At 41.1% G+C, this 14,333-nt stretch overlaps 2 protein-coding genes across 20 annotated transcripts in view; one reads left to right on the top strand and one right to left on the bottom strand.

Annotated features, from left to right (window-relative positions):
- itsn1 (intersectin 1 (SH3 domain protein)) overlaps nucleotides 1-9,123 on the bottom strand; it is a 63,062-nt gene extending 53,939 nt beyond the window's left edge. For 12 of the 15 annotated variants that reach the window (XM_090240506.1, XM_021608902.3, XM_021608908.3 and 9 more), the window contains exon 1: nucleotides 8,936-9,123. The gene's annotated coding sequence lies outside the window, so the exon portion shown is untranslated. The remainder of the gene's footprint in view (nucleotides 1-8,935) is intronic. The other 3 variants (XM_090240508.1, XM_090240509.1, XM_090240513.1) reach the window with 2 other exon arrangements.
- A 178-nt stretch (nucleotides 9,124-9,301) lies between these two features.
- Nucleotides 9,302-14,283, top strand: cryzl1 (crystallin zeta like 1). Of its 5 annotated transcripts, none has more exons than XM_021608914.3 (13): nucleotides 9,302-9,525; nucleotides 9,614-9,672; nucleotides 9,799-9,876; nucleotides 10,152-10,224; nucleotides 10,340-10,384; nucleotides 10,580-10,648; nucleotides 10,804-10,937; nucleotides 11,109-11,220; nucleotides 11,706-11,804; nucleotides 12,050-12,162; nucleotides 12,516-12,621; nucleotides 12,806-12,851; nucleotides 13,463-14,283. In XM_021608914.3, exons 1-13 carry the CDS (start codon nucleotides 9,438-9,440, stop codon nucleotides 13,560-13,562), a joined length of 1,122 nt encoding a protein of 373 aa, XP_021464589.2. In that variant the 5' UTR covers nucleotides 9,302-9,437; the 3' UTR covers nucleotides 13,563-14,283. The 5 variants fall into 5 exon arrangements, with proteins under 5 accessions (XP_021464589.2, XP_090096650.1, XP_090096648.1 ...); XM_090240524.1 differs by having other exon boundaries at nucleotides 9,313-9,525; nucleotides 10,340-10,397; XM_090240522.1 differs by having other exon boundaries at nucleotides 9,325-9,525; nucleotides 10,340-10,397; nucleotides 10,809-10,937.
- Nucleotides 14,284-14,333: the final 50 nt, after the last annotated feature.

Raw genomic sequence — 14,333 nt, 5'->3', positions numbered from 1 at the left:
CCCCCACTTCACCCTCACTAGCAACGCCTAGACACCCACTCCGGTGTGAAAGTCCTGTGCCACTACCGTTATGACATTCCTGTATTGTTGACGCCCAAAGCAGTGACACACTGGAGGACAAAAGTGGCTATGACAAGTTGAGGGACTGTCATCCTAGTAGGGCTAGGGCCTAAAAATGGTCAAAGACTCCAGCCACCCAAGGCAGAGACTGCTCTATCTGCTACCGCACGGCAAGCGGTACAAGAGCACCAAGCCTTGGAACAAAGCTTCTACCCCGAAAGACAAAAGTTAATCAAATGGCTAACTGGACTATTTGCAGTGGCAACCTTATTTTATTCTCATCTATTATAGGTTTTTGCACTGACTCTCTTGCACAGGATCCATGTACACTCACTGGACTGACCACATTCCCACATATACTACACTGGACACAAACACGCATATTGACTCCACACACATACAGTGGCAAGAAAAAGTATGTGAACCCGTTAGAAAAACCTGGATTTCTGCATAAATTTGTCATAAAATTTGATCTGATCTTCATCTAGGTCGGAACAATATACAAACACAGTCTGCTTAAACTAATAACGCACAAACAATTATACATTTTCATGTCTTTATTGAACATGCAGTGTAAACATTCACAGTGCAGGGTGGAAAAAGTATGTGAACCCTTGGATTTAATAACTGGTTGACCATCCTTTGGCAGCAATAACCTCAACCAAATGTTTTCTGTAATTGCGGATCAGACCTGCACAATGGTCAGGAGGAATTTTGGACCATTCATCTTTACCAAACTGTTTCAGTTCAGCAATATTCTTGGGATGTCTGGTGTGAACTGCTCTCTTGACAAATGGGGTTGAGGTCAGGACTGACTGGGCCATTCCAGAAGGGGTATTTTCTTCTGTTGACTTCTTTGTTTTAGGTCGTTGTCCTATTTTATCACTCAACTTCTGTTGAGCTTCAAGTGGCGGACAGCTAGCCTTACATTCTCCTGCAAAATGTCTTGATAAACTTGGGAATTAATTTTGCCGCCAATGATAAGCTGTCCAGGCCCTGAGGCAGCAAAGCAGCCCAAACCATGATGCTCCCTCTATCATACTTTACAGCTGGGATGGTTTTGATGTTGGGGTGCTGTCTATTTTTCTCTCCACACATAGTATTGTGTGTTCCTTCCAAACAACTCAACTGTAGTTTCATCTGTCCATATAGTATTTTGCCAGTAGGCTGTGGAACATCAATGTACACTTTTGCAAACTTCAGACGTGCAGAAATGTTTTTTTTGGACAGCAGTGGCTTCTTCCGTGGTGTCTTCCCATGAGCACCATTCTTGTTTTACCTATCGTAGATTCGTCAACAGAGATGTTAGCATGTTCCAGAGATTTCTGTAAGTCTTTAGCTGAGACTCTAGGATTCTTCTTAACCTCACTGAGCATTCTGCACTGTGCTCTTGCAGTCATCTTTGCAGGACGGCCACTCCTAGGGAGAGTAGCAACAGTGCTGAACTTTCTCCATTTATAGATAATTTGTCTTACAAGGCTTTTAGAGATACTTTTGTAAACATTTCCAGCTTTATGCAAGTCAACAATTCTTAAACGTAGGTCTTCTGAGATCTCTTTAGTTCGAGGCATGATTCACATCAGGCAATGCTTCTTGTGAATAGCAAACTCAAATTTTGTGGGTGTTTTTTTTTAATCGGGCAAGGCAGCTCAAACCAACATCTCCAATCTTGTCTCATTGATTGGACTCCAGGTCAGCTGACTCCTGACACCAATTAGCTTTGGAGAAGTCATTAGCCTACGGGTTCACATACTTTTTCCAACCTACACTATGCATTTTTAAATTATGTATTCAATATAGACAAGAAAAATACAATAATTTGTGCGTTATTAGTTTAAGCACACTATGTCTATTGTTGTGACTTAGATGAAGATCAGATCAAATTTGATGACCGGAGCACCAAGGTTCACATACTTTTTCTTGCCATTCGTTGCTGCTACTCACTGTTTATTATCTATGCATGGTCACTTTACCTCTACCTACATGTACATATTACGTCAATTACCCCGTACCCCTGCACATTGACTCGGTACCAGTACCCCTTTTATATAGCCTCGTGATTATTATTTGAACTGTTTTACAATTTTTCCTTTAGTTTATTTAGGACATGTTTCAAACTTTTTCTTTACTCTGCATTGTTGGTTAAGGGCTCGTAAGTAAGCATTTCACTCTAAGGTCTACACTTGTTGTATTCGGTGCATGTGACAAAATCTGATTTTATATGGCCTAAATATTAGGGACGAGACCCTACCAGTAACGCGATCCTCATTAGTATCATGGCAAGGAAACAAAACAAACTGGATTTACGTTATTTAGAAAAACAGCCCTAATGTTGGAAGGAAACCTTATGTTGTCATTCAGAGTCACGTTTAGTTGTTTTCCAAGCTACAGCACACAATATTTTACATACAGCAGGTTTTTAAATGACCAAATAGGTGGCCTGCTTCGTGTTTTCAGTTTTACCATGGAAAAAACATTGCGAGTCACAACCCTACTAGTTAAGGTGAACAGCATCAGGTGGGGCTGACTAACGGCACAGGAGTATTTTTTCTGGATCAAAAAGGGCCTTAGGTGGTGGGCGTGGCAGGGGACGTGGCAATGCCAAATCGTAGTGATGAAGAGAGTTTAAAACACCTTTTATTGAACTGCTACAGAACTAAAGAAATATGGTAAATGATGTATGCATAAATTGCAAGACAGTCTCGCTGTGTTTTTGATACTCACATGGATGACAATACTAAAGATATATGGTGGACAATATTATGCATTGGGAACAATAAGATTTGGAAGACAAAATGTATTATGACTTTTTGTCCACTTAAACATTATTGTTTTAAATGAATCAAACGGGGGAAAAAATATATATTTGAACGCTGGACTGCAAAAAAATAGTTGACCTACAAAAACTTTCATGGACACTATTAAATATGTAAATCATGTAGCCTAATAATGAACCCATTTATTGATGTGAAAACACATTTGTAATCATATCTATTATTTATAAAATAAGAAAAAAATACATTCATAAAGATTATTTTACACTCAAAAAAGGTTATGAGCGCTGTCAGCACGGTTGAAATTGAGAAAACAATAGAGGCCCCCCCATCTTTTCTTTAGTAATTTTAGCATTTAGGACAATTTCTTGCAGTTCAATTAATTTTTCCATGGAGCCAGGATACAATTTTGCAGTTTTAACATACATTTCCTGCAATTCTACACATTTAGCCATGGACCTGAGAGAAAATTTTGCAGTTTTTAAAGATAATTTCCTGCAATTGTATGCATTATGCCATGGCTAATGCTGCGTTCTTGTGCTCAAACTTAACCGGGACCTCCTACTCCTCTTTCTATTCTGGTTAGAACCAGTTTGCACTGTTCTGTGAAGGGAGTAGAACACAGCATTGTACGCAATCTTCAGTTTCTTGGCAATTTCTCACATGGAATAGCCTTCATTTCTCAGGACAAGAATAGACTGACGAGTTTCAGAAGAAAGTTATTTGTTTCTGGCCATTTTGAGCCTGTAATCGAACCCACAAATGTTGATGCTCCAGACACTCAACTAGTGTCTGATTTTTCCTGCACTCAATTTTTTTTTTACAGACTTAAATGTCCAAGGGTTACATCAGAAGAATCCCTGCACAGGTGGGGTGGTTATTTAAGTAATCAAGTGACTTATATAGGTGTCCTTGAGCTGCTCAGTAGATTACTAATAGTGGCAAAAAAAAGCATTGTGAGAAAAAGCAATCAAAACTAGAGATCGACCGATTATGATTTTTCAACGCCGATACCGATTATTGGAGGACAAAAAAAACTATACCTATTTTAAATCGGCCGATTTTTCTTTCTTTCTAATAATGACAATAACAATACTGAATGAACACTTATTTTTACTTAATATAATACATCAACAATATCAATTTAGCCTCAAATAAATAATGAAACATGTTCAAATTGGTTTAAATAATGCAAAAACAAAGTGTTGGAGAAGAAAGTAAAAGTGCAATGTGTGCCATGTAAAAAAGCTAACGTTTAAGTTCCTTGCTCAGAACATGAGAACATATGAAAGCTGGTGATTCCTTTTAACATGAGTCTTCAATATTCCCAGGTAAAAGTTTTAGGTTGTAGTTATTATAGGAATTATAGGACTATTTCTCTCTGTACGATTTGTATTTCATATACTTTGACTATTGGATGTTCTTATTAAGCACTTTAGTATTGCCAGTGTAACAGTACAGCTTCCGTCCCGATAAACTAGTAGTATCATCAAACCATGTGTAGTTAACTAGTGATTATGTTAAGATTGATTGTAAGGTAAGTTTAATGCTAGCTAGCAACTTACCTTGGCTTCTTGCTGCCCTCGTGTAACAGGTAGTCTGCCTGCCATGCAGGCTCCTCGTGGAGTGCAATGTAAGGCTTGGAGTTTGCCAAAAGGCACCGAAAGGACTCTCAGACCATGAGAAACAAGATTCTCTGGTCTGATGAAAATAAGATGTGGCGCTTGGCATTCAGGCCAAAGCATTCAGTCTGGAGGAAACCTGGCACCATCCCTACGGTGAAGAATGGTGGTGGTAGCATCATGCTGTGGAGAGGTTTTTCAGTGGCAGGGACTGGGAGACAAGTCAGGCTCAAGGGAAAGATGAATGGAGCAAAGTACAGAGAGATCCTTGATGAAAACCTGCTCCAGTGTGTTCAGGACCACAGACTGGGGGCAAAGGTTCATCTTCCAACAGGACAATGACCCTAAGCACAAGGCCAAGACAATGAAGGAGTGGCTTTGGGACAAGTCTCTGAATGACCTTGAGTGGCCCAGCCAGAGCCCGGACTTGAACCCCATCAAACATCTCTGGAGAGACCTGAAAATAGCTGTGCAGCAACACTCGCCAGCCAACACTGACAGAGCTTGAAAGGATCTGCAGAAAATAATGGGAAAAACTCCCAAAATACAAGTGTTCCAAGCTTGTAGCGTCATACTCAAGGAGAGTAGAGGCTGTAATTGCTGCTAAAGGTGCTTCAACAAAGTACTGAGTAAATGGTCTGAATACTTATGTAAATGTGATGTTTCAGTAAAAATAATATACATAAATTAGCAAACATTTCTAAAAAAACGTTTTCTTGCTTCGTCAGTATGAGGTATTGTGTGTAGATTGATGGGGGGGGCGATTTAATACATTTTAGAATAAGGCTGTAACGTAACAAAGTGTGGAAAAAGTCAAGGGGCCTGAATACTTAATGCACTGTACAACCAAATTGAGAACTGTGCAGCACACACAGTTATTTCCACCATCCCCAAGAGAGGTCCAAACTGCATGCAGATAGTATTTGAGGGAATCCTACTCCAAAACTGCAGCACCAACATCAAAACTATCGCTCATCAAACTAACATGACCTTGGATATAAGGGAGCTGCTGTTTTAAAAAAACAGACGACTATATAACTTGTCAATCTCGGGCCCACAGATCCTGCAGTGAATGCTGTGCAACCGGTTGGTAGTCTGGTGACCAAAGGGCAGCACTGGTCCACTGGTCAATAATCAAAAGGTTGAGGTGGGGAACGGGGCACTGGGGTAGCGACAGCGTCTGTGGTGCACGCCAAGACAAGGGCATTGCCTGCATCTTTGAAACATATCTGGCATTAACCTACATCATGTTGCATTGGCAGTATAATTGTGCTGAAAATGGACTACAGTTGACTGTGTGGACTGCTGGTGGGTAGATTTAATGTGACACTTTTCTGTTGAGGACCTGAAATACCATGCTCCAGCCAATGTCAAGGCAAGGTTGCCCTGTAGCTGGGCGATAGGAGCGCTGCAGTATCAGCAACAGTGAAGCCAAAGCTCTTTCACATACATGCATGCATGTGTGTGCGCACGCGCACACACACACACACACACACACACACCTGTTACCTATCAGTCAGCCCATAAGCCCCGATGCGGATCAACATCGTCAAAGGTTAATGTAAAATCTCAGAAAAGATTAGGAGGTTTGGTGGGCCGTTTTCCCTGCACTAGTTGGCATCGGAGGCAATTCAATTAACTTGATAAGTCTGGAATTCTCTATGCAATAAGCACACCAGGTTCAGCCCTTAGAGGAAAATTCCCAGATCCTACATCAGCACAGCCCCAGTTCAAAAGCCAAGTCAATACTATATGCATTGAAAACCTACCTACCTTCAACAAGATTGCATTTCCTATCAGACAGCGCAATTTTCTGTATTTTCTTGCCCTGACTATGGTAGGGCTGGGTGATACGGCCAAATGATCATATCATGTCATTTTCTTTTGATATGACAGTATTTTGTGTTTTTGAAATTTGCTTTGAGTAGTATGTGAACCTAGGGTGGCAACACATACATTCGAAGTGATTTCAATGGGTTTCTCCATTCTGATTGTTTAATACTGTTCAATTAAACCAAAAAGAATTTCCTTCATTTTAATCAATTCCTGCACTCATTTGAGATAATTTCCACACTGCCACTTAGGGCTGCACAATATGGGGGGAAAAAAATCTAGACCTTATTTTTAACCAAATGTTGCAATTGCAATTTGACTTGTGCTTAACATCAAAACACTAGGGTGAACATTTGGAATCATGGAAATAGAATGTTTATTCAAATTTTATATTTAGAATATAACAGTGGAGGCTGCTGAGGGGAGGATGACTCATAATAATGGCTGCAATGGAGTAAATGGAATGGTAATAAACGTGTTTGATATGACAACGAATGAAAATGTCAGGGAGGAGTTATTGTGAGAGGGTAGGAACCAAAGTGTTGGTCAGAGTTTTATAGGAGACCATATAATCTTTGGCTACATTAAATGTTTATTCATGTTGACAACATATTCATGCTTTGCCTATTCCTCTTTGATGCAAAAAAGACTTGCACAAACAACACGCTGATTTAGGCCTACACCATCACTGGTATCAGGCTGTATAGCTAGCTACGTTTTCTTTGACTCAGTACATTTAATAGCTAGCTAGCGATTAGCATTAGAGGCTAACACAATTTAGCTAAAACATGCCAAGGAAAAACAAACTAGTTGTTTGCAGATGTAAGAAAGTAAAAACCCATAATGGTCCATGCATCAATACTGGTATATACCGCCCAGCCCTACTCTATGATATTGAATAAAGCTGATGAAGAAAAATACAAAGCCTCATTTGAGAGGGAGATGCAAGTCCAGCAAAGCAGAGTTCCAACCAGCCTTTGCTGTTAAGATGTGGTAAAAACAAAGCAGAAAACCAAATAACTGAATTAGCACACTAACACTAATCATTGGCACCAGAGCAGTATAGTGGGTCTCCTACAAGTCAAACAAAACTCAGCAGGCTATAACACTGGAAAGCAAAACTACAGTGGCAAAAGGATTCTATGCTGTGACCAAAATCATATTACAAAATCAAAGCATGTCACTTCCTTCATGCCCCTCAAATAGAGATAATTTGGGGTAGGGTATCACTGCCAACAACAAAGTTCAATGCACATTGATAATTTATATGATCTTTCTTGACAGCTAAGCTGGCATGGCTTCTAGACAGCATCAGACAGTGGGGCTAGGTTTAGATTGGCCAACAGGGTGTGTGAGGCAATGCCAAACATTGCTGTTAAAAATCATGCCCTTTCTTTCTTACTCTGCCGGTCTCTCTCTGATAAATACACACGCAAATGCACGCGTAGTGGCATGGCGAGATGTCAGACAGAAATATCCTAGATTAGACATGTTTGTGAGGGATATTCATTTCATTAGCTAAACAAAAGAAACAACATAATCCAAACTGTGCAAGACTAATGATGTCAGGGCAAGGGCACAGCACAGTTCTTGTTAGATATGGCCAGGTCTAGAGCCTTCTTTTCTATTGCGAATACAAAGCTATGGCCATGTCAATCCTATTGAAGCTAAGCATAATATTTAAATTCTTAAGAGCCCACAGCACAAAATAAAGCATACCTAGCTAGCAAGCTAACTGGCAGCTAACTGTCAATGCAGCTTCGTTAGCTAGCTAGTCAGTCTGCTAGCCGGTTGGCTTATTTGATTGATTGTTAGTTAGTCTGAGTAGTCAGGCTGTAATACATAATTAATTGGTATATGCAGCCGGACACGTGTGAAAAATCTTGTAAAATGTTCCTTACAAACCAGAATGTTGCAAAAAATGACATTGAAACTTATTCTACCGGTTGTCTGTGCAGTTTGTCCTTCAGCTGCTTGAAATGTGAGGTTAATATCCACAGGAAAGAATAGTTTATTATTTACCCAACTTTTTAGCAGTAGGTAGGTATGCTTGGGTCAATATCTATTGACGAGAGAACCGAATATCAAATATATAACTACCTTTCCCTCAGTGACGAACCCAACCATATAATATATGTAGCTACCAACTTGCGCTCTAAACAGTCGGGTACACAATACTTTCCTGTGGATATTTTGTCTCGTATTAAGAGCAGCTGAAGGGAAGGACAAACCACACAGGCAACCGGTAGAATAAGTTCAAATATACAACATTCTGTTTTGTAAGGAACATTTACACGATTTTGCACACAACTGTTTCAGCCCGTATATAACTTACCAATTAATTGTGCATTACAGTCTGATTAATCCGACTGGTTGCTAACTAACGTTAACATCACATTCAACACAAATTAACTTGGTTGGCTAACTAGTTAGCAGGGTAAGGAACCTTGGAAACATCATACACTAAAATTCATACAATGGCATCTGACTGGTTAGCTAGCTAATAACACGAAATGGGTTGATAATCACTGCACTTTCCTACCGACCGTCTGGTCTGCCCCCTACCAGCTAACGTTACTGTTACCAGTTAGCGCTAGCCAGAAATTCTTCCAAATTTGTACTGATTGAATAACATATTTTTCTTACCTCATCATTCGTTTTCCATTCTTAAATAATTGATAAGCTAAGGTACTGTATGTACTTATAAGATAAAATCGAATGGTCGATTTAGCGATATATTTTCCCTTTAATTCCAAATTCCCTTCCACCATGGGCCCGCCGTAAGGCTAAGCAAATTGGAAAATGGGGTACTACCGCGAGATGTTGAGTTTTCTGACTATCGGCAGTATCGAGCCAATCAGCGAACGATATAATATGATCGACGTAAAATTGTACTAATCACAAATAGCAAAAATGTGATGGAAGTGCCCTATTGGACTATAATCGTTGATTGACAATGAATTTTGTGAACGCGATAAATCAAAAGACCAATGGGCAGCTTAAGCCAATCTCGCGGTATCAACATTTTTGGGCGTACAGAGGAACTAAAGGAAAACACAAATATTTGTTGATGCATGTAGTTAGCTAACTTTCTGCCCATTTTCTTTTAACCGAAGACCGTTAACTAATATAATATGTCCAAAATGACATGTATTTGTTTTGTAAGATATCTGCATACTCATTGACATGGTTTAACAATAATTTTGGCAGCACAAGTTTCTACTTTCATTGCACAGGTAAACAAACAGCATTGCTAGCTAACGTTAGTTGCTCTTATTGCGCGTGAATTTCACCTGCATGCTGACCGTTTTTCCACCATGAAAGGGCTTTACTGTAAACTGGGTGAAACCGCTGCAGATGCGAAATTTGTCGTCCGGGAGACGGTGAGTGCCCAGCATAATAATGTAGCTGTCACTTTAGTCTAGCATGCCAAAAGTTTTCGCAGGAGGGCTCATAACGCTAGTTTGCTGTCTGACAAACTCACTGATTGTCTTTTCAATATGTCACAGAATGTACCCAGTGCCCTTGGTAGCAACCAGGTCAAAGTGCAAGTGAAGGCATGTGCCCTTAGTCCACTGGATATAAAAGTAAGTGTAAATGTGTGTTATACTCATTGTGTTGTCAATGTTGACTATATAGACCTAGCAATAGCCCTACTGTCTCCGTCATAATGGACAAGATTTACTGTTGTCTCTCTCAATATGCTGCTGAAAATAAGTATCAGCCCCTGTGTTTTTTAAATATTGTTTTTAGACCAAAGTATGTGTGTTGCTATAGGATAGGCCTGCCTTATATGACCACACAGCATGTATGGCTGTATGGGCTATTTGTCACATTTCCTTACCCTCTCTCCTCTGGTTAGCTCCACGAGGATCTAAAGTTCCAAAGGGACCTGGTGCCAGTAGGGAGGGAGATTGTTGGGATCGTCCTCCAAGGTAAACAGAATATCCACTAATTTACCTTGTTTATCACTTTGATGTTAATTACACAATGTGCTATATTTTTGGAGCAAACCTTTAATCTTTTGCAATGTTTTTGTCCTGTTTTCAGTTGGGCCTAAGGTGACCTTTTTCCAACCTGATGATGAAGTTGTAGGTAAATGTTACAGGTGGGATCTGAACCTGCTACATAAGGATAAATCATAGAGCTTCAAAAAACGTATTTTGATGATTTTTACATTGTCAACGGCCATGTTCCCGATAACCTATTGAAAGACCCTTTTTATATTTTTGGGGATATGACCATTGTGTATTTATCTAGACTTTGCTTTTCCCTTCTTCCACATGACAGGAATTCTGCCCTTGGATACAGCAATGTCTGGTTTGTGCGATGCCGTTGTCATCAACGAGCATCATCTTGGTATGTTGCACACATCCAAAAGTTACGCAAGAGTACATCTATAGCATCTATTACTATTTGTTGGTACAAATTAACAAAGTAATAAAGGGATTTGTTGGTACAAATTAAGTAATTGTTTCTTCTGCAATAATGAGTGACTTGTGTTTGCTCACCAGTGCAGAAGCCAGAGAAGTTGAGCTGGGTGGAGGCGGCAGGGGCCATTCGGGATGGACTGCGGGCCTATACAGCCCTCCATACCCTAGCCCGTATGGCATCCGGGCACACTCTGCTGGTGCTGGACGGAGCCAGTGTAGGTATTTCCCCATAGTGGCCCCTCATCTGAGCATTCAATGGCACGGTATAAATCCATAGTTGGACATCACAAGAAGATGTCAGCAAAGAATCTTAATAGTAGCACACCATTTCTCTTTAAGAGAACAAGACTACTAACTGCTATTTTGGCTGTGTTTATACCTTTCAGCCCTTTGGAGTTCTGGCCATCCAGCTGGCCCACTACCATGGAGTTAAAGTACTGGCGTCAGCCCTGTCCTCCGAAGACCAGAAGTTCCTGGAGCAGCTTCGGCCCAGCGTCGGTGAGAACAGAGAGGGGGGCGTGTGTGTGTGTGTGTGAGTAGAGTAGCAGTGTCACAGTAGAGAAGGTGTTGGAAGTTGAGGATTGTAAATGAATGCAGCCTGGTAATAACGAATGCGAAGAGACAGCGTTATTATCTGTTACCTAAACCACTCTCATCATGAAAAATACAGTAGTAAAGTTCTGACAGCAACACATAGGGCCCGGTTTCTCAGACACAGGTTAAGCATAGTCCCGGACTGAAAAGGGTGCTAGATGGAAATTCACTGGGAAACTGGCCCGTAGTATTTAATCCTAGTCTATGCTCTCTGTTTCCTCTAAATTTTCCACTCAAATCACGCATTCTAGGAGTGCGAGAGTCTCTTGTAGGTAGGTCTTGTGTGTGTGTCCTCTTGGAGGGAAATGGAGTACCAAAAATGCTTATTTATTGTTGGTACACTGTTTGGTGTGTAGCCTTCAAAAGGGTTTCCCCTGTCCTGTGTCTAGCCAGGGTGATAGGTGTGTGGGATGCCAAGGTAGACCTGGTGGATTCTTGTTTGGAAGAGACGGGCGGTCTAGGGGTGGACATTGTCATGGACTCCGGAGGTAAGAAGCCAATGTAGGGCCGTAGGTTGTTGTTATCCATTATGCTCGCTAGATTTATCTAACATGAATCGTAGTGCTGTGAGTGTGTGCTTCTGTGATTTTGTATCTTAACAAAACAGTAAACGTTTGTAACAGGAATAGAAGGAAAATGGATTCACTGTTGAGCCCTGATGTTTTTATACCATTGACACAGGCTTAAGGTGTGTGTGTGTGTATGTGTGTGTGTGTGTGTGTGGTCTCTCCAGTGAGATTGCATGAGGAGGAGCCAGAGGCCAGGTGTCTTCTGCCCTACAAGCATGACATCATCACCCTGCTTGGGGTTGGAGGTCACTGGGTTACAACTGAGCAAAACCTGCAGGTAGATGGCAGTCAAGTGTTCTATCCATCCATGTTGGATTAGAGTAGCCATTTGGCAGTTCATTTCCACTAGTCATCATATAAAATTTATTCATCACTACTTGTCACACTCATACATACCATGGGTGATCGAAATATTGTTTGTTTGTTACAGCTTATTAATGTGTGGTTTCTGAGAAGTTAAACATACTGCAAAAAAACAGACCATGCTGCCAATGTTATGTTGGGAGTAGTGACGAGATCTGGGTTAGATGGTGTTTCCTGTAATAATGTGTATTTATGTCTTCCCATTGACGTTGTACACAACGTCTTTGTTTGGGGTTTATCTTAGCTTGTCTCGCTTCTCTTTCTCAGCTGGACCCTCCAGATAGCCGCAGCCTCTTCCTGAAGGCCGCCTCCCTATCTTTCCTCAACGAGGAAGTGTGGGGGGCATCCAGTGCCCGCCAGGGGAGGTACCTCCGTATCCTTTAGCTTACCCCAGCCCCTCTGGGTCAGCCTCTGGAGGGGGCAGGAATTTTAAAATCTCCTAACTATAATTCATTGAGATGAAAGACATATTGAAATGAAAATCTGATATAAGGGGTTGAGCATGGATAATAGAATTGCTAATATGTTACATGTTAACCTTACATGCTCCTTTTCAGACATCATGAAGGATATAGTGGAGAAGCTTTCCACTGGAACCTTAAGGTACAGAACTGCAATAATGAGTGTGTATGTGCAGTGCAAGTGTGAATAAGCTAGGGCCTCCCAAGTGGCACAGTGGTCTAAGGTACTGCATCGCAGAGCTAGAGGTGTCACTACAGACCCTGGTTCGATCCCAGGCTGTGTAGCAGCCGGCCGCGACCGGGAGACCCATGAGGCGATGCACAATTGGCCCAGCGTCGTCCGGGTTGGGGGAGGGTTTGGCTGGCCGGGATGTCCTTGTCCCGTCGTGCTCTATCGACTCCTTGTGGCGGGCCGGGCGCGTGCACGCTGACTTCGGTCGCCAGCCGTACGGTGTTTCCTCCAACACGTTGATGCGACTGGCTTCCAGTTTAAGCGAGCAGTGTGTCAAGAAGCAGTGCGGCTTGTCAGGGTCGTGTGTCGGAGGACACATGGCTCTCGACCTTCGTCCGTATGGGAGTTGCAGCAATGGGACAAGACTGTACCTACCAATTGGATATCACGAGAGGGGTGAAAAGTAAAAAAATATATATGTTTGAATAAGCATGGTTATACTGCACATTTGTTCTTGGTATGTTGATGAGTTTGTGTTTATCCTGGTGGACAGTGCTCACTTTGCCCTCTGTCTTATGCAGGCCCCAGCTAGAGGACCCGGTGCCTTTGTATGATGCCACCGTTTCTATGGAGATGGTGCAAAAGAAACAAGTCCGGAAGAGGTTGGTTATTCAACTCTGAGGCGGACAGACACTCTGGTCCAGCATTCCCCTTGTCAAAGGCAGGCTCCCAAATTCTGCCTCTCATATTTCCTATGTATTTGTGGCCAGCGGTGGTGGAAAAAGTACCCAATTGTCATACTTGAGTAATAGTATAGATGCCGTTAATAGAAAGTGAAAGTCACCCAGTAAAATACTACTTGAGTAAAAGTCTAAAAGTATTTGGTTTTAAATGTACTTAATTATCAAAAGTAAATGTAATTGCTAAAATATACTTAAGTATCAAAAGTAAATTCCTTATATTACATTTTAAGTTTTTAAAATGTAGCTAGCCAGGGACACACTCCAGTTCTCAGACATTATTTTCAAAAGCTGCATGTGTTTAGTGAGTCCGCCAGACCATAGGGAGTAGAGATGACCACGTGTTCTCTTTAAGTGCGTGAATTTCACAATTTTCCTGTCCTGCTAAGTGTTCAAAATGTAGCAAGTACTTTTGGTTGGCAGGGAAAATGTATGGAGTAAAAAGTACAATATTTTCTATAGGTATGTAGTGAAGTAAAAGTTACCCAAAAAACAACTACTTTATACCGCTGGTTGCCAGTCATTCCAGTACAATGTAAATATGTGCTAAGAGTCCGTTTCTGAGCTGATCAAAACCTATCAAATGAGATGGATATCTAATGTAATTATATTCAACACATTGAGTGTTGTCTTGTTATTAAAAACCTGAGGTTAACCCTCAAGCATGAAGCATTGTAATTCTTTACAGCCTCCAACAGAGCAATACATCAGT

The sequence above is a fragment of the Oncorhynchus mykiss genome, chromosome 7, assembly GCF_057628025.1.
Source record: "Oncorhynchus mykiss isolate SJ-2025 chromosome 7, ASM5762802v1, whole genome shotgun sequence".
NCBI lineage: Eukaryota > Metazoa > Chordata > Actinopteri > Salmoniformes > Salmonidae > Oncorhynchus > Oncorhynchus mykiss.
This window is presented reverse-complemented; position numbering and strand designations above follow the sequence as displayed.

Excerpts from the sequence above, each read along its gene's own strand:
- cryzl1 (XM_021608914.3), top strand. The coding sequence starts at position 9,438 with ATGTATTTGTTTTGTAAGATATCTGCATACTCATTGACATGGTTTAAC. Across the intron at positions 9,877-10,151 it reads TTAGTCCACTGGATATAAAA|CTCCACGAGGATCTAAAGTT; the intron begins GTAAGTGTAAAT and ends TCCTCTGGTTAG. Across the intron at positions 10,938-11,108 it reads TGGTGCTGGACGGAGCCAGT|CCCTTTGGAGTTCTGGCCAT; the intron begins GTAGGTATTTCC and ends TATACCTTTCAG.